The sequence below is a fragment of the Scyliorhinus torazame genome, chromosome 16, assembly GCF_047496885.1.
Source record: "Scyliorhinus torazame isolate Kashiwa2021f chromosome 16, sScyTor2.1, whole genome shotgun sequence".
Taxonomy (NCBI): Eukaryota; Metazoa; Chordata; class Chondrichthyes; order Carcharhiniformes; family Scyliorhinidae; genus Scyliorhinus; species Scyliorhinus torazame.
The window spans coordinates 8,228,803-8,249,197 of record NC_092722.1 but is presented as its reverse complement, the minus strand read 5'-3'; the positions used below and the strand labels follow the sequence as shown (position 1 = coordinate 8,249,197).

General features: G+C 45.5%; 1 protein-coding gene across 15 annotated transcripts in view; it reads left to right on the top strand.

The window, feature by feature from the left end:
- The first annotated feature begins 511 nt into the window (after window positions 1–511).
- The window catches only part of kif1b (kinesin family member 1B), a 231,679-nt gene continuing 211,795 nt past the window's right edge, over window positions 512–20,395 (top strand). For 10 of the 15 annotated variants that reach the window (XM_072477887.1, XM_072477882.1, XM_072477889.1 and 7 more), the window contains exons 1-2: window positions 514–809; window positions 2,346–2,498. In XM_072477887.1, the coding sequence (XP_072333988.1) occupies window positions 2,393–2,498 (106 nt within the window). In that variant the 5' untranslated portion in view covers window positions 514–809; window positions 2,346–2,392. Of the gene's footprint in view, window positions 810–2,345; window positions 2,499–20,395 lie in introns of all 15 variants that reach the window. The other 5 variants (XM_072477876.1, XM_072477878.1, XM_072477875.1 and 2 more) reach the window with 2 other exon arrangements.

Sequence of the window (20,395 nt, the reverse complement as noted above, 5' to 3'; positions counted from 1 at the left end):
GCCACGCTAAATTGCCTTTTAATTGGAAAAAATGAATTGGCTACACTAAATTTAAAAAAAAACATCACTAACACAGGTGTGCTGATTCATTGAATCTTGCTGTTTGTGGGAGCTTGCTGTGTGCAAATTGGTCCCATTACAACAATGACAACTTTATTGGCTTTAAAGTGCTTCGAGACATCCTGAGGTTGCAAAAGACGCGTTATAAATACAATTGGTTATTTTACTGAAGCAGAGACAACCCCGAGGGCCTCATTTTTGGTTAATTTAGAACAGGCGCCAAAGGAGAGAACGGAAGATGACCCACTCACCACCCCATTCCCCCCGGGGATGCATCCACCTCCCGCGGCCAGGGGGCAGCACCGCTCACCCGGGGCTTTGACAGAAAGCCCGCATCGTTGCGTCATTGCCGTACACAGGCCCCGCCCCCGGAGGGCTCCCATTGGCGGAGCCGGGGCGCCGGGGCGGGGCCCGGCGTTCCAATTGGGCGGAGAACCTGTCAGTCAGGGGAGGGTGACGTAATGGGCTCGAGGCTCGGGGATGGGGACTCGGCGGCTCCTCCGGAGTGTTTAATATAAAATATAAAAAATAAAATTCGGAGTTTTACTATTTGCAAAGCAGAAAAGGAGCCGGAAGTTTGGTGCGGCGGGTTGGGGAGTTACAGTATCGCTGTGGATGGACTGGATACACAGTGTGGGCGGGCGGTGCTGAGCAGCAGTCTCCACACAGCCGCTACAATTGTATCCGCCCGCCCGCCGCAACATTGTGTCCCTGTGCCTCCGCCTGGCCGCTCACCACTGCTCACAAGGGTAAGTGTGGGGGTGGGGTCCACACTCTCTCAATCCCCCCCCTAATCGCACTGTGCACCCTTCTCCCCTCCACCCCAGCTGTCCATCCTCGCCAGTGAGGAAACCCCTCTCTGTGTGAACCCCTCTCTCTGTGTGAACCCCTCTCTCTGTGTGAGCCCCTCTCTCTGTGCCTGAACCCCTCTCTCTGTGTGAACCCCTCTCTCTGTGTGAACCCCCTCTCTCTGTGTGAACCCCCTCTCTCTCTGTGAACCCCTCTCTCTGTGTGAACCCCCTCTCTCTCTGTGAACCCCTCTCTCTGTGTGAACCCCCTCTCTCTGTGTGAACCCCCTCTCTCTGTGTGAACCCCCTCTCTCTGTGTGAACCCCCTCTCTCTGTGTGAACCCCCTCTCTCTGTGTGAACCCCTCTCTCTGTGTGAACCCCTCTCTCTGTGTGAACCCCTCTCTCTGTGTGAACCCCTCTCTGTGTGTGAACCCCCCTCTCTGTGTGTGAACCCCCCCTCTCTGTGTGTGAACCCCCCCTCTCTGTGTGTGAACCCCCCCTCTCTGTGTGTGAACCCCCCCTCTCTGTGTGTGAACCCCCCCTCTCTGTGTGTGAACCCCCCCTCTCTGTGTGTGAGCCCCCCCCTCTCTGTGTGTGAGCCCCCCCCTCTCTGTGTGTGAGCCCCCCCCCTCTCTGTGTGTGAGCCCCCCCCTCTCTGTGTGTGAGCCCCCCCCTCTCTGTGTGTGAGCCCCCCCCTCTCTGTGTGTGAGCCCCCCCCTCTCTGTGTGTGAGCCCCCCCCTCTCTGTGTGTGAGGCCCCCCCTCTCTGTGTGTGAGCCCCCCCCTCTCTGTGTGCGAGCCCTCTATTTGTATGTTTAAAAACTTGCCGATATGTCGAACGCGTTTTGTTTAAAGTTTCGGTCCAGCCACGATATAAATTTGTTAGTTAGTCCTGTTGAGATGGGATATTTTCCGCATTGGGAGGATGTCAGGGACATACACAACTGATTTGTGCTGTCTCGCTGCAGATCCAAGGGCGTGGGCCTCTCTCTGCCTCTAATGGTTTATTTTGTTCTTTATTTTTTTGTTAAAAAAGCTGAGTACGTGTTTGTGATGTGACATTTTTAAAACAAAAACAAATGTTTGTTCTGAAGCAAGGGTAGACCCTTTGGTTTTCCGGTCCCGCCGTTGTGTGTGTGAGGAGGAGCTGGGGTTGTTTTTTTTTGGGGGGGGGGAGGTTTGATTTTCATTCCCTGTATGTGAGGGGGGGGGGGGGTTAAGGGGGAAAAGGAATGAGGGGAGGGGAGGGGGCTGAGGGGCAGGAGAGGGGTGTTGAGGGGGGACGGGGGGGACGCGAGTGTGAGGGGGGTGATTGGGAAGCTTTTTAACATCTATCAGTCTGACTGCAGCAGCTAAGCCGGCAGCCATGTTAGAGCTTGAACAGCTGGAAAAGTCAGCAAAACATCAGTGGCAGTGTCTTTCTGTGTGTGTGTGTGTGTGAAATAGAGAAAGAGCTATCGTTAATTAAGCTCCCCAATGTCGTCTTTTTGATAACAGGGACTGATCGCTGTTTTAAGTGAGAGCGCGACGCACAAAAGAGCAAGATGTCTGGTGCATCTGTCAAAGTGGCAGTACGGGTCAGACCCTTCAACTCCAGGGAAACGGGCAAGGATTCGAAATGCATCATCCAGATGCAGGGCAGCTCCACCAGTAAGTGAGACCTGTGACCAGACCCTTCCCACCACCATCTCTGCTTCCCCCTGCACCCCGGCACCACTGCGTCACTCAGATTTAATGCCTGCCCTGTGCCTTCTTGCTGCAGAATTTTCACTGCTGTACGGTTGCAAGGCATCATGCTGATTTAATGTGAAGAAGCTGACTTATAGCACGGGCCTCATTAAGAACCCAGCAGTAAAATGCGAACCCTGTTGCAGTATATGGGTGGTATCTCTCTTTTTTTTGGTTCAAACCTGTGCCCTAAGTTGGCTGTGAAATAGCCTTTTGCAACATTTTAACATCCATAGACATCTGTAGAAAGGAAATGATATTGATTCACACCGAGCCAGCTGACGGTCATTTAATTTGCTCCTTTAGCTCTTTACAATGCCGTGCATTTTGATTTCTGGCAGTTTTGTAACTGCTCCACTTGTACAAGCAGATTCGGCAACTGGAGTAATTCTGAGCAACCCAAGAGTTGTCCGTTTATCAGCAAAGGAAGTGAATATGTATTTTGCCAACAATTGAAATCCGAAGAATGTGTGTGCAGTAGTCTGGAGTAAACATATCCTGTACATATTTTACAAGAGCTATTTCCAGTAATTGAAATTCACCGTCCTACACTTTTGATTTAAATTGCAGCCAAGAACATAGTTTAAGTTTTCGGATAGAATGGGTTTGTTTACAAACTGTGCTCATCCTCTAGCTCCTGGTGGATAGGTTGTGAACCTGATCAGTATGATTTAAAAAAAAGTGTAATTATTGCATTTATCAAAATTAGACATACAAATACACACTTTTGTAAAGGTGCTGAGCAAAATAGATATACATTCAATGTTGGGATTATATTTTGATAGAGCAATATTGCATCTACAGGATGCCTTTAAGACACTGTATTGGGACCAACTTGCAGTCCTTAGCTTACAGGTTATGTGGTGGTATGTGGGGCCCAGAAAAGAAATCCGATAATAAAATAGGGCATAAAAGAGTGAACTCTTCAGGTTATTAATAAAATCGTGCAAGATTCTGTCTGATTTGCGCTCCTAAATGTTCTAATACTGCTATGGCTATGGAATTATTTAGGAATTTGTAGCCTGGTACTATTTGTTTTGATCTGGGATGGATTCCAAGCATGTTTTAGTTTTGTGCTGGCTGGGCTGGCAGGTGGGGGAGGGGCTGGTTTTGCTGCTTTCATTTCTGTGCAGACTGTCCAGATGATAATCCTGCGGTGGAACGAGGCGGACATCAAAATGACTTTGTACCAAATTGGCCAGCTCTTTTTAAAGACACCTGCATGGAAAGAACACATTTGTTTTAGTTACGTCGGGAAATCGTTGTCACAAGTGCAGAATGAAAAGATGGCACACTGGCCTGAATCTCTGCACGTGGTCAGATTCGACTGCACATGGTGCATCATGGAGGTGGATCATGTATTCTCAACAGAATCTTGCATGTTTTTAATACAATTTTAAATTTATACCCTCTTTTATTATCCAAATTATCTTAAGATCATAAGGCAAAACTGTAAATAATAACCGTTTCATTCATCTCTTGTCCAGTATAAAAATGTAAACTTTAATAAAAATATTGAATTTTTAAAAAAATCACAAGATATGGGAGCATAATTAGGCCATTCGGCCCATCAAGTCTGCTCCGCCGTTCAAACATGGCTGATATATTTGGGCAGCACGGTAGCATAGTGGTTAGTACAGTTGCTTCGCAGCTCCAGGGTCCCAGGTTCGCTCCCAGGGTCACTGTCTGTGCGGAGTTTGCACGTTCTCCCCGTGTCCGCGTGGGCTTTCCCGCTCCGGGTGCTCCGGTTTCCTCCCACAGTCTAAAGATGTGCGGGTGAGGTGGATTGGCCATTCCTAAATTGCCCTTAGTGTCCCAAAAAATGTTAAGTGGAGGTTATGGCGAAAGGGTAGATATGTGGGCTTCAATAGGGTGCTCTTTGTAAGGGCCGGTGTAGACTCGATGGGCCGAATGGCCTCCTTCTGCACTGTAAAGTCTATGCTTTATCTTCCCCATTCTCCTGCCTTCTCCCCATAAGCCCTGAACCCCTTATTGATCAAGAACCTATCTATCTCTGTCTTAAATATTGGTCTGATTGGGCCTCCACTGCCTTCTGCGGCAAAGGGTTCCACAGATTCACCACCCTCTGGCCGAAGAAATCCCTCTTCCTCTCTGTTTTAAAGGATCGTCCCTTCAGTCTAGGGCTGTGCCCTTGGGCTCTAGTTTCTCCTACTCGTGGAAGCATCCATGTTCACTCTATCTTATCTTCTAGGCTCCATACCACAAACCTGTGAGCTAAGGACTGCAAGTTGGGTTCTTTTTATTTGCTTGCTGTGCTGAGGTGACTTGACATACCGAAAGGAAATAGTTTGTGAATGATGTTACATATAATTTACATTTTCTCACACTCCTTGTCACGTTTAGTGATGTTTACTGCCTTAATAATCTTGTATTGACAAATTTGATAATTCATTTTGACATTAGAGTCATAGAGTTTTACAGCACAGAAAGAGGCCCTTTTGCCCAGTGTGTCTGTGCCAGCCATCCAGTACCTCTTCTTCATTCCAATCCCATTTCTCAGCACTTGGTCCGTATACATAGAAAAAGCAGAGGGTATCTTTTATCTTTTAAAAGGACTGGCACAATTGTCACCCCATGGTTTAGGCTATTGTGCAGATCACTCTGATGTATTGATCATTCTGCATTTAGTCATTAACTAATTGATTTGTATATATTTTTGATTTCAAAATGTGTGCCTGCGACCAAATAGTTAACGGGTGAATAAGCAACTTGCATTTATATAGCACCGTTAACATTGTAAAATGTCCCACAGTGATTCACTGCAACGTCATCAAACAAAACATGACACGGCGTCACATACGGAGATATTGGGGGTGTTGGCCAAAAGATTGGTCAAGTAATTAATTAGGTTTTAAGGTCTTGGAGGAAGAAAGAGAGGTTCAGAGAGGTAATTCCAAAGCTTTGTGACCAGGCTTCTAAAGGTATTGGCGCCAATGATGAGCGATTTAAAACCCGTGATGCTTAAGCAACCTGAATTGGAGGGGAGTTGTAGGGCTGGAGGAAATTATAGAGTTAGCGGAGGGGAGAGAGGTTTGGCTGCCGTCATGGAATGATTTGGAAGCCAGACTGCGAGTTTTAAAAATGAAGTGCAATTTGACTGGGAGCCGGTGTAGGTCAGCGAGCACAGACTTGATGGTTGAGCAGGACCTTGTGCAAGTTTGGGTATAGACAGCAGAGTGTTGTGTGACCTCCAGTACAATATGTGGTGCTGGCTAAAAATGCATTTGAATAGAAAGGTCTAGATGTGGTAAAGGCAGGAAATCTCCAGGTGAGAAATCTCTCGATGAACTGTTAAGATCTACTGAGAAAAGTTACTGACTGCTGGCTCCCACATACTGTCTAACCATCACTCTGCATAATCGCATTTAGCAAAAAGCTTGCAGTGCCGTGATTTATCCAGAAATATGTCAATGGATTTCTGATAGAGTATCAAACTACCCAGTCTTCAGAACAGTGACCACGACACCACACAACCGTGCCATGGCAATCTCTGCAAGACGTGCCAGATTATCGACATGGATACCACCATTACACGTGAGAACACCACCCACCAGGTACGCGGTACATACTCGTGCGACTCGGCCTATGTTGTCTACCTCATACGCTGCAGGAAAGGATGTCCCGAAGCGTGGTACATTGGCGAGACCATGCAGACGCTGCGACAACGAATGAACGGACATCGCGCAACAATCACCAGGCAGGAATGTTCCCTTCCAGTCGGGGAACACTTCAGCAGTCAAGGGCATTCAGCCTCTGATCTCCGGGTAAGCGTTCTTCAGGACGCGCGACAACGCAGAATCGCCGAGCAGAAACTTGTAGCCAAGTTCCGCACACATGAGTGCGGCCTCAACCGGGACCTGGGATTCATGTCGCATTACATTCATCCCCCACCATCTGGCCTGCGAAATCCTACCAACTGTCCTAACTTGGCACAATTCACACCTCTTTAACCTGGGGTTACCCCTATCTCTGGATCTGTAAAGATTTAATCACCTGCTAATGCTCTCATTCCAAGCATTGTCTGGCATCTTTGAATTTGTCTATGTATATGTTTCTGGAACATACCTCTTCATTCACCTGAGGAAGGAGCAGCGCTCCGAAAGCTAGTGACATCGAAACAAACCTGTTGGACTTTAACCTGGTGTTGTAAGACTTCGTACTGTGCTCACCCCAGTCCAACGCCGGCATCTCCACATCATGAGTATTATAAAGAGGAAGCTAAAAACATTTGGACTGTAGGACAATTGGTTGAAATGTACTCTCTGAACAAATTCAAACCCCTTTATGTGCGAACTGTGAAAATGTGCCAAAAGGCTCAAGATTTTAATGCATTTGAGGGAAAGGGATCTGATTATTAATGATTCTGCAAGGAAGGACAGCGCCTGCATTTCTCTTTGTAAATTTCAAATGGCTTTTGTCCCTCACTCTGTACCCATTGGGATATCAGGAGGGCTAGAATATAAGACTAGAGATGTACTTCTGAGGCTGTATAAGGCTCTATTCAGAACCTATTTGGAGTATTGTGAGCAGTTTTGGACCCCGTATCTAAGGAAGGAGGTGCTGGCCTTGGAAAGGGTCCAGAGGAGGTTCACAAGAACGATCCCTGGAATGAGGAACGGCTGAGGACTCTGGGTCTGTACTCGTTGGAGTTTAGAAGGATGAGGGGGGACCTTATTGAACTTTGCAAGGCCTGGATAGCGTGGATGTGGAGAGGATGTTTTTACTTTTAGGAAAACCTAGAACCAGAGGACACAATCTCAGACTAAAGGGACGATCCTTTAAAACAACGATGAGGAGGAATTTCTTCAGCCAGAGGGTGGTGAATCTGTGGAACTCTTTGCCGCAGAAGGTTTTGCCGCAGAAGGTTGTGGAGGCTAAGTCACTGAGTGTCTTTAAGACAGAGATGGATAGGTTCTTGATTAATAAGGGGATCAGGGGTTATGGGCAGAAGGCAGGAGAATGGGGATGAGAAAAATATCAGCCATGATTGAATGGCGGAGCAGACTCGATGGGCCGAGTGGCCTAATTCTGCTCCTATGTCTTATGGTCTCGTGCTCAGCAATTGGTCTAATGGCTGCAGAAGATAATGCCTTAATTGTACTGATTCATCCTCACAGTATCCTCAGATTCTGATAGTTGAGTGAGTAAAGCACCATCTGGTGTGACACTTCCCCAATTTATATTAGGGAACCGACGGGAAACCCCAACAATATTTCAAATTGTAATCTGAGGAAAGGATTCTTCACCCCCAGGAGTGATTCCACTGACAAATAAGGATATTTTGTATCAAAACAAACTTTATTATGTACAGTGGATTAACCCCAAGGAAGAAAACAGTTTTTCAATTAACAATTAAACAGTGTTTAAAAAAAATAAAGGTCTTTGATCTTACTTTCCCATCTACTTCAAAAATTTCAATGAAGCATAATCCGCACACACACACTGGTCAAATGCCACTTAATAATAAAGTTAGCACTTAGTGGCTTACAGATTTATTCACAAAAGTCCTTGGAGGGAAGCTTTCAGGTGTCAGCCTGAGAAATGCAACTCCTTTCCTCAGAAACCAGAGCAAAACTCTCAGAATGAAACTAAAAATAACAGACACTGGGCAGGGCTGAAAACGAAACTAAAAACAGACAGACCCAGCTCCCACCCGTGGGTGACATCACAGCCTGGCTCGCTGTTAACCCCTTAATCACACCTTTAGCAGACATATAATCTGGATACCTCAACCTAAGCATATATCTGGTCTATTTTTGAGTGGAATAGAAGATAGTACTTAGCTGTGAAACCTGGCATTCCTGACCTTCACACGTGAGGGATGATGGTCAGTGTTTTCCTTTATTTTTATAAGATGTGGGATCACTGGCAAGGCCAGGTTTTTATTGCCTATCCCTAATTGCTCTTAAACTGAGTGGCTTACTCTGCCTTTTTAGTTGAGGGTTAACCACATTGTGGTGGGTCTGGAGTCACATGTGGGCCAGGCCAGGTAAGGATGGCAAATTTCCTTCCCGGAAGGGTATTAATGAACCAGATGGGCTTTTATGACGATCAGTGATCGTAACGGTGACCATGAAACTAAGACTAGCTTTATTTTATATTTGTTAATTGAATGTAAATTCCACTGGCTCCCAGGGCATTAACCCGTGCCTCTGGGTTACTAGCCCAGTGACAATGCCACTGCACCACCCTCTCTCTCTCTGGAGGGGGGGGGGGGGGTGGAATCCATGGAGTTGCACTCAAAGTTGGCATGTGCAGTAAGAAACTTGCATTTGACTAAACTGAAGTAAGGGTCCCAGTCCTGAAGCTTTTGTTTCTATGGTGAATGATGATTTATTGAGATTATTATTTCATGGCAACAAATTAAAGCTGTGGCTGGCTGTCATAGACTCAATTGTAGGTTAGTTGAGCCAACTGTATTTGCAGGGCGGACAAACTTTGGCAGATTAAATGAGAATTTACTTTAATTGTGTTGCAAAACATACAATTTGCTCGAGGAAAATAAAGGTGCCAAGCTGTTAGTGTCACTCCTGGAAATACTTTTTTGTTGTGGCGGGGATGCTGGGAAGTTTAAAAATAATGAGTGTTATGAGTAATATGTAAACGTGATTCCACCTGCTCGCGTTTATATGTTGAATTTAAATTGCTTAGGATTTTTCGTCCAACTTCCAATTATCCTACTGACTTTGTCACGTTTGTACACTACATCCCACCCAGGGGTGTCCTCTAGAGCATTACAATTGTGCGTTTCTTTTCAAAATTGGAATGCATAAGTAGACTTCAGATGACGTCTTGAAGGCAAGAACCAAATTTGAGCAGTTTGTCATGCGACCAGCAAGAATATTATGTCCTTCATCATACTCCCAGGCTAATTGAAATTCCAAAATTGGTGTTGTATGCTAATTATAATAGTCGAGCTAGATATTGCATTTTCATATGTACAGGTATATTGCACCTATTACTGACCATTAACGTCTGCTTCACTTGACTGGTTGCAGCACAGCAGGAACTTGTTTGGCTTGGTGAGTCCATGCCCGCCTTCTGCAATCAACCAGTGCCGCTCCCCCACCCCCTTCCCAGAATCCTACAACGTCTTTTCTCTCCGCTCAAGTCTACAATGGGACAGAGACGCCTTTGAAAAGGTGCTTGCGACGAATCTTTCATAAAACCCTTCCGGTTTTGTGAAGTATTTAAGCTCAGATAATTTCCTGATTACTTGAGGCTTTGTTCTTGTGGTTTGACTTCGTCGGATACCCTCGAGTGCACTTCCAGGCCACCACCATTCGTTTGCAAAACATGTCTTGCCAAAACCACTGCACAATCCTTGCTGTGACCCGAAATCCACTACTCATCGTGTGGCACCTGGGGGTTACAGTCGAGCACAATCTTTTTCCATGACACCTTGTACACAGAGAGCTTGGGGACACTTTTTAAAGAAGAGCTACTGATGTACAGCCTGCTGGATGAGTGTACTACTTGTATGGGAATGATCATTGGTGCATGCACTGGAGTGCGTGTATGTGTGTGTGTGAGCATTCTTCTTTCACGACATGAATATTTTAAACTACTGTCCTTCAAGGCTGACACAACAACAACTTATTGAAATGTAGGGCACTTTATAAATAAAGTATGTCCCAAGGCACTTCACAGGAAGATGAAACAAAGTCTGACACCCAGCCGCCTGAGAGATATTAGGCAGATTGCCAAAAGCTCTGTCAAAGTGGTTGGTGTTAAGGAGTGTCATCAAAGGAGGAAAATAAGGTGGAGAGTTGCAGAGAGTGAATGCCGGTGCTTGGGGTTTGGCAGCTGAAGGTACAGCCGCCAATGGGGAATATTAAAAAATAGAAGAGGGATGCGCAAATGGTAAGAATGAGAGGGATGTGGATATCTTGCCGGTTTGTGGGGCTGGAAGTAACGACAAGAGGTAGAAAGGGGTGAGGCCACGGAGGGATTTGAAAACCAGGATGCAAATGTTGATGCTGAGACGCTGCTTAACTCTGAATCAATGTGGATCAGTGAACACGGGTGAACACAATTGGCAGCGAGCTCCGACATGGGCAGCGTAATTCTGGATGACCTCGAGCTTATGGAAGATAGAATGTGGGAGACCGGCCAGGAATGTGTTGGAATAGTCAAGTCAAAGTTTCCAAAGATGTTCAAGAAACTACAGACGGGATAAAGAATTACATCACAGTGACTGGATTTAAATATTTTCATTTTTCATCCCAGTGATTGAAACTGAAAAGTTTATAACTGCTCTCAAGGGACACAATCTATTGAGTCACTCTTTAACTGGAAGCAAAATAAATAACTATTGCCCGCCATAAATTTTATTTTTATTATCCCGTCTTCTGTTCCTCAAAGCGCCTCAAAGACCGTGTTAGGGAACTGGAGCTGAAGCTGGGTGAACTTCTGATCATCCGGGAGGCAGAGGGGGTGATAGAGAAGAGTTACAGGGAGGTAACCACACCCAAGGTACAGGACCAGAATAGCTGGGTTACAGTCAGGGACAAAAAAAACAAACAGGCAGACAGTGCAGGGATCCCTCGTGGCCGTTCCCCTTCAAAACAAGTTTGGATGCTGTTGGGGGGGGGATGACCTACCGGGGGAAGGCCCTAGCAGCCAGGTCTCTGGCACTGAGTCTGGCTCTGGGGCTCAGAAGGGAAGGGGGGAGAATAGAAAAGCAATAGTTGTCGGAGATTCAATGGTTAGGGGAATAGATAGGGGATTCTGTGGTCGCGAGCGAGGCTCCCGGAAGGTATGTTGCCTCCCGGGTGCCAGGGCCAGGGATGTCTCGGATCGTGTCTTCAGGATCCTTAAGGGGGAGGGAGAGCAGCCAGAAGTCGTGGTGCACATTGGTACCAACGACGTAGGTAGGAAAAGGGGTGTGGAGGTAATAAATGAGTTTAGGGAGTTGGGCTGGAAGTTAAAAGCCAGGACAGACAGAGTTGTTATCTCTGGTTTGTTGCCGGTGCCACGTGATAGCGAGGCTAGGAATAGGGAGAGAGTGCAGTTGAACATGTGACTGCATGAATGGTGTAGGAGGGAGGGCTTCAGGTATTTGGATAATTGGAGCGCATTCTGGGGAAGGTTGGACCTGTACAAGCAGGATGGGTTGCATCTGAACCAGAGGGGCACCAATATCCTGGGAGGGAGGTTATCTAGTACTCTTCGGGAGGGTTTAAACTAATTTGGCAGGGGAATGGGAACCGGATTTGTAGTCCAGCAACTAAGGTAGCCGATATTCAGGACGCCAAAGCGTGTAATGAGACAGTGGGGAAGGGAACACTGACAACGGAGAGTACTTGCAGGCACGGAGATGGGTTGAAGTGTGTATACTTCAACGCAAGAAGCATCAGGAATAAGGTGGGTGAACTTAAGGCATGGATCGGTACTTTGGGATTACGATGTGGTGGCCATCTCGGAAACTTGGATAGAAGAGGGGCAGGAATGGTTGTTGGAGGTCCCTGGTTATAGATGTTTCAATAAGATTAGGGAGGGTGGTAAAAAAGGTGGGGGGGTGGCTTTGTTGATTAGAGATAGTATAACAGCTGCAGAAAGGCAGTTCGAGGAGCCTACTGGGGTAGTATGGGTTGAAGTCAGAAATAGGAAAGGAGCAGTCACCTTGTTAGGAGTTTTTTATAGGCCCCCAATAGTAGCAGAGATGTGGAGGAACAGATTGGGAAACCGATTTTGGAAAGGTGCAGAAGTCACAGAGTAGTAGTCATGGGTGACTTTAACTTCCCAAACATTGAGTGGAAACTCTTTAGATCAAATAGTTTGGATGGGGTGGTGTTTGTGCAGTGTGTCCAGGAAGCTTTTCTAACACAGTATGTAGATTGTCCGACCAGAGGAGGGGCAATATTGGATTTAGTACTTGGTAATGAACCAGGGCAAGTGATAGATTTGTTAGCCGGGGAGCATTTTGAAAATCGTGACCACAATTCTGTGACTTTCACTTTAGTAATGGAGAGGGATAGGTGCGTGCAACAGGGCAAGGTTTACAATTGGGGGAAGGGTAAATACGATGTTGTCAGACAAGAATTGAAGTGCATAAGTTGGGAACATAGGCTGTCAGGGAAGGACACAAGTGAAATGTGGAACTTGTTCAAGGAACAGGTACTAAGTGTCCTTGATATATATGTCCTGTCAGGCAGGGAAGAGATGGTTTAGTGAGAGAACCATGGTTGACAAGAGAGGTTGAATGTCTTGTTAAGAGGAAAAAGGAGACTTGTGTAAGGCTGAGGAAACAAGGTTCAGACAGGGCGTTGGAGGGATACAAGATAGCCAGGAGGGAACTTAAGAAAGGGATTAGAAGAGCTAAGAGAGGGCATGGACAATCTTTGGCGGGCAGGATCAAGGAAAACCCCAAGGCCTTTTACACATATGTGAGAAATATGAGAATGACTCGAGCGAGGGTAGGTCCGATCAAGGACAGTAGCGGGAGATTGTGTATTGAGTCTGAAGAGATAGGAGAGGTCTTGAACGAGTACTTTTCTTCTGTATTTACAAATGAGAGGGGCCATATTGTTGGAGAGGACAGTGTGAAACAGACTGGTAAACTCGAGGAAATACTTGTTAGGAAGGAAGATGTGTTGGGCATTTTGAAAAACTTGAGGATAGACAAGTCCCCCGGGCCTGACGGGATATTTCCAAGGATTCTATGGGAAGCAAGAGATGAAATTGCAGAGCCGTTGGCAATGATCTTTTCATCCTCACTGTCAACAGGGGTGGTATCAGGGGATTGGAGAGTGGCGAATGTCATGCCCCTGTTCAAAAAAGGGACTAGGGATAACCCTGGGAATTACAGGCCAGTTAGTCTTACTTCGGTGGTAGGCAAAGTCATGGAAAGGGTACTGAAGGATAGGATTTCTGAGCATCTGGAAAGACACTGCTTGATTAGGGATAGTCAGCATGGATTTGTGAGGGGTAGGTCTTGCCTTACAAGTCTTATTGAATTCTTTGAGGAGGTGACCAAGCATGTGGATGAAGGTAAAGCAGTGGATGTAGTGTACATGGATTTTAGTAAGGCATTTGATCAGGTTCCCCATGGTAGGCTTCTGCAGAAAGTAAGGAGGCATTGGATAGTGGGAAATTTGGCCAGTTGGATAACAAACTGGCTAACCGATAGAAGTCAGAGAGTGGTGGTGGATGGCAAATATTCAGCCTGGATCCCAGTTACCAGTGGCGTACCGCAAGGATCAGTTCTGGGTCCTCTGCTGTTTGTAATTTTCATTAATGACTTGGATGAGGGAGCTGAAGGGTGGGTCAGTAAATTTGCAGACGTTATGAAGATTGGTGGAGTTGTGGATAGTGAGGAGGGCTGTTGTCGGCTGCAAAGAGACATAGATAAGATGCAGAGCTGGGCTGAGAAGTGGCAGATGGAGTTTAACCCTGAAAAGTGTGAGGTTGTCCATTTTGGAAGGACAAATATGAATGCGGAATACAGGGTTAACGGTAGAGTTCTTGGCAATGTGGAGGAGCAGAGCGATCTTGGGGTCTATGTTCATACATCTTTGAAAGTTGCCACTCAAGTGGATAGAGCTGTGAAGAAGGCCTATGGTGTGCTCGCGTTCATTAACAGAGGGATTGAATTTAAGAGCCGTGAGGTGATGATACAGCTGTACAAAACCTTGGTAAGGCCACATTTGGAGTACTGTTGTACAGTTCTGGTCGCCTCATTTTAGGAAAGATGTGGAAGCTTTGGAAAAGGTGCAAAGGAGATTTACCAGAATGTTGCCTGGAATGGAGAGTAGGTCTTACGAGGAAAGGTTGAGGGTGCTAGGCCTTTTCTCATTAGAACGGAGAAGGATGAGGGGTGACTTGATAGAGGTTTATAAGATGATCAGGGGAATAGATAGAGTAGACAGTCAGAGACTTTTTCCCCGGGTGGAACAAACCATTACAAGGGGTCATAAATTTAAGGTGAATGGTGGAAGATATAGGGGGGATGTCAGAGGTAGGTTCTTTACCCAGAGAATAGTGGGGGCATGGAATGCACTGCCTGTGGAAGTAGTTGAGTCGGAAACATTAGGGACCTTCAAGCAGCTAATGGATAGGTACATGGATTACGGTAAAATGATATAGTGTAGATTTATTTGTTCTTAAGGGCAGCACGGTAGCATTGTGGATAGCACAATTGCTTCACAGCTCCAGGGTCCCAGGTTCGATTCCGGCTTGCGTCACTGTCTGTGCGAAGTCTGCACGTTCTCCCAGTTTCTGCGTGGGTTTCCTCCGGTGCTCCGGTTTCCTCCCACAAGTCCCGAAAGACGAGCTTGATGGGTGAATTGGACATTGTGAATTCTCCCTCCGTGTACCCGAAGAGGCGTCGGAATGTGGCGACTAGGGGTTTTTCACAGTAACTTCACCTGCAGTGTTAATGTAAGCCTACTTGTTACACTAATAAAGATTAATTAACTATTAATTAATTTTTAATATCCTATGGATTGTTGAAACGTAAAATAATTGGGATTGCATTCACCAGGCACTTGGCACACACTTGCAGCTGCAAAACAATTGAGAGAAAATGCAGTCATAACCTTGGAGCCTGAACTTCATTAAACAATTATAGTTGCTGTGTGATTTGATAACATTTCCTTTTTATTTGCTGTCTCACAGGAAGGCAGTAATATTAAAGGGGCGGTCTAGGTTTACAGCTAACCATTTAAAACTGCGCTCACAGCACACAATCAACACCGTGCAAAAATCAACTGGTTAAATTGAAATGATAATGCTACCAACCTGAACCTTAAAGTAAAAGAACTGGAACACTTTAAAAAGACTACATCTTAAAAATTGACGGTATGGCCAAGTCATTTAGAATACATTTTTCTTTTAAGTGGCAATGCATTTAAAATTTGGGTTTTTCATCAGTTCTAACAGACTTTTCATCAGTGACCAGAGGTTTGAGGACGGTGCTAAGTTTTGGGCTGAGAGAGCTGACTGCTCTTTAAAATATAAATGTAACCATCCATTCCTCCTGTGCTTCAGGAAGTAAGAGACTTGAATATAGGTTTAAAAAAAAAACATGATTTAATTTATAACGTAACAGCTTACTCAACAGACTCTAAATGCAGAAGGGCTCAGACAAATCATTCAGTAAAATAAAGTTGGATTTTAAAGGCGCTAGTGTTGTTAATAGGCTTCCGTAGATTTGTGTGAACCACTTCCCTCAAATTGTTGGGTCATTTTGTTATCAGATTATTCTTTATTTCCTATCCTTTAGGACTTGGATCATTAAAGCACATGAAGCCCATTAGAGAGCATTCGATGCTCTGTGCAGTTGCAAATGAACATTTCTAGTTTAAGGGAGTTGATCGGCCCCCCTCACTTTTGAACAAAACCCGATGATGTTTTTGACTGTTGCCGCTGGCGCGCTGATAATTAAATAGCCAGTTTGGTTTTAGCTGGTTGCAATAAGTCCAATTATGTTGAAATGACCTGGCGTAATGTCTGCATTGCAGACTTATGGTTTGCCAGGGCTGCTCTGTTAATGGATTTGTCATCGCAGCACAGTGCTACTACGGAAGGCAAAAGAAGGATTATCGATCCCTGGTCTAAGTCTTGATGATGCATTAAAAGCTGAGGAAATGCAGCCTAGCTCCAGAGGAAAGCTGAGACGAGATAATGTTCCATAAAGTGAACTATATTTTCTAATTTAAAAATGATGACCCAGTGGGCACATGCATGTGTTGTGGTATGGGTTAGACATAGCTGTGCCGTGATGTTACTGATCGATTTTAGTTGGAATAATGCTGACAAAAAGGAGGATGAAAATAGCCAAGAGTCTCTCTCTGGTTTTTGTTGGGGGGGTGGGGGGAGATGTGCATATGTTTTGCATGAAGATGGGATCACGTTTTGCTGTAAAGCTCAACATGATTATAAATAACCCATTATCAACAACTTGGATTTCTATAGTACTTTTAACATGAAGAAACATTCCATCGTGATTTGTAAACGCCATGATGGGAGAGATTGAAATAATAAACAAAGCTTGGCCTAAAAATGGGTCTTGAGGTTTCTTACTGGTTGAGTGTTGAAGGGTTGGGGTAAGAAATCTAATGAATATGGCTGATGGCGTAGTAGTATTGTATTGGACTACAAGGGCGGGGGGGAGGGAGGTGGGTGGGTGGGGGGGGTATACATACATCCACACCCACCCCCACACACCCCCACACACCCCCACCAACCCCCCCCCCACACACGCGCACACACACCCCCCGCCCACACACGCGCGCACACACCCCCCGCCCACACACACTCTCTCACTTAGAGAATAAAACACTTAGCGTAGTTTTTTGTTGATACAGGCTTGATGGGCTGAAGGGTCTCTTCTGTACTGCATAATTCTATAATTCCAGACCACAGCAAATGATTGCCCTCTGAAAGGGCATAGCAAGCCATAAGGGCAATTAAAGATGGGCAATATAGCCTACGAAAGAATGAAGGAAAACAAAGGATGCTCTAGCATCACTTGTTGGGCGCAGTGAAGGTGGGGGACAGTGCACAAATGGCCAAATTGTGACACAGTGCTCTTGGGATCTGGAAGAGACTTGCAGATAGGGTGGAGGGATTTATAAAACCGGACAATATTCATTGTTCATGCATAAAGAGGGTGAATTGACTGGATGTTCGCAGCACCAATGAGTATCAGCGTGCACGATTGCTTTCTGGATAGAGCTGGGAAAACATTTTTAATACAAAGACTTGCAAAGAACTGTAATCTTTCCTCCTTTCTCTTTTATCTCTTTCTCTCTCTCTCTCTTTCTCCCCCACCCCCCCAAGATGTCGATATAACTTAATACTCCACCTCATATATTCCTGGGGTATTTAATTCATTTCCAATGCTTTCAATTTATCACTTACCAACTTTTTATGTAGAATTTACTGGTGAAGCTGTTTTCTTTTAATCTGTGCTGTTGAATTTCTGCTGAGTATGTTTCAGTTCACTTTGGTGCACGCTACTCAAAGGCCAGTCTTATATCTTTGATTTCTATCCTTGGTTGCTCTCACACTTGCAGATCAGAAGCCCCAGTGCCTTTATTTATTTATTTTTAAGTATTGCTGATTCACTGGATCCACACTGTGCAGGTCAGCGTTAACTATTTATATACTATAGCTTGTTAGATTTTTAAATGCCGTTAGTACAAGATCAAAATTGCCCACTTTTAGAAAAAGCCTGTGTTGCGGACTTCATGACGTACCAAGAACTGGGTTGCTTGTGACTGTTGACCTTGTTGGCCATAGTAGAGAATGCACATGGGAGTTGTTACTTTGTGAGCCAGCAACTTGACAGCACGGAGAGTGGTCGGGTTGGGTGGTGTCATTAGACACTTTGGGACCTGGTTCCAGGTCTTTGGATGATGTTGCCAAGCAACTGCAGATGTATCGGAAGAGGGGAACGAGGATGGGTGCTCGAGAAGAGTCTGGAGGGTAGTGGTGCGAGGGTGGTAAGGGCAGCCATTGCTGGAGTTGTTCTGACCAGGATTTGGATGGATAAGTGTGGAATCGAGCACAAGCTGCCCCACCGAGTTGGGCATGGGAGGATGACCCTGTTAAACGGAACCGGAAATTGCATTGCAGTCTCACGGTGCACTATTTTACCTTGATTATCAGCAGGAATGTAGATTTATTTTGCCCCCAAATAAATATTTTCTCTTTAATTTTAATACTGAGATGGAAGGAAAACAAGTAACGTGCCTCGTAATCTTTGCTTATTTCATGACACAGACATGGGAACAGTTCCTTCCCCACAGCTACTAGACTCCTCAACGACTCCCCCTCGGACTGATCTGTTCCCTGTAAGACACTATTCACGATGCCCTATGCTGCTCTTGCTCATGTATTTGCTTTGTTTGGCCCCTTGTTCCGCACTGTAACCAATCACTGTTTGTCACTGTACTCTGGCGATTGTTCTTTTTGTCTACTGTGTACGTTCCTTTGGCCGCAGAAAAATACTTTTCACTGTAACGTTGGTACATGTGACAATAAATCAATCAATCAATATTTGGTGTACTTCCACAGCTGGATTCTTAAAATCATGTACAGATTTAAGCAGTAGAATAAGTCATTTTGAGACTGCTTTACCAAGTGTGTTGCCACTTGGCAGCCAAATTGGTTTGTTGTGTTTATGGTGAAGTTTTATATCTGGGGGTTAAGGGTGCTTCACCTTGAATGTCCTATGAAGGCCTTATGGATGCATGCTGGCTGGTAAATATCACCCAAGTAATTAACTGTAATAATGTTTGCTTATTTGATTTGGATACTCCTCATGTTGAAGTGGAAATCAAGTTCATGTGGGCAAATATATCACCAAGTTCAAGATGCTTAGTGTCCTGCAGAAACCGTGTCCGGTCACGTGGTCAAGGTTTTGTGTTTTTGTGCTTGTTTGCAGTCACTGTGCCGGACAGTGAAACATTCTGCTTTGGAGTGCAGAGTTTGCTTTGGCAAATGAGAATTAGCAAGTTATTTAAGAGATGGACGACAAGTGTCGTGAAATAAATATATATACGACATAGCAAATCTTTTTGGCCAGTAATTAAGTTATCAATTTTATGTTTGAACTGGGAGGGCTATTGATGCGGTGAAAGGGATTAAGTAAGTGACTGAGTAGCTTTGGGCATACTGTAAAATGTGTGTAGCAGTGTTTACAGGGGAATAACCTGGACGTTGACAGTCAGAGGCTTTTTCTTCGTCTTTGTAGTCCACATAGTTTCGGTTAACAGCTGGACACCCCAGTGATGCTGGCCAAGTTCAAGATTTTAATTGACGTTTAAAACAAAATGACTCTTGAATACTCCTTCCCCTGTAAGGTGCCCTAAGAATAACTTATGAGCAGAACTTTACGTTGGTGGAGTCTTACCGTCCCACCGAAGGCGATGGACCTTTGAATGGCTCACCACATGTTATGACTCTTCCTCCTGTCGTGCAGGGCTATAAAACTCCGTCCTGCGGTTCAGTACTTTGATATGTCTAAGCCCATGGCCTGCACACCAATTGGAGGGAGTTTCTGAACAAAGAATTGCACTCAAGAAATAGAAGCTTGGGTGTTATCTTCAATGTTACTTAAATGTTACACCTGCAGGCGGCACGGTGACGCAGTGGTTAGCACTGCTGCCTCGCGGCACCAAGGACCCGGGTTCGTTCCCGGCCCCGGGTCACTATCCGTGTGGAGTTTGCGCATTCTGCCTGCGTCTGCGTGGGTCTCGCCCCCCCCCCCCCCAACACAACCCAAAGATGTGCAGGGTAGGTGGATTGGCCACGCTAAACTGCCCCTTAATTTGGAGGGGGGGGGGGGGGAAGAATTGGGTACTCCAAATTTTATATTATAAAAATTACATCTGAAGTAACAACCTGTGTTTATTTGGAAATTTAAGTCATGAAATATCTCGAGGTGCTTCCCAGGCAAATGATTAAATCCATATTGACAACCAGCCACATAAGGAGACATTAGGGGTGATGGCTAGGATCCTGGTTAAAGAGGTAGGTTTAAAGGAAGAAAAGGGAGGCAAAGAGGTTTGGCAAGGGGAGTATAGAGCTTGGGACCCTAGTAGCCGGAGGTACTGCCGGTAGTGATGGAGAGATTAAAATCGGGGATGCTCAAGAAGCCCGAATTGGAGGAGCGCAGATATCGCGGGTTGTACGGCTGGGTGAGATCACAAAGATAGCGGAAGGGGACAAGGTCGTGGCGGCATTTGAAAAGGAGAATTCATGTTTAAAAAATTGAGCCTGTTTAACAAGGAGACACTGCAGATCCGTGAGAACAGGGGTGGGGTGATGTGTGAATGGAGACTTAGAAT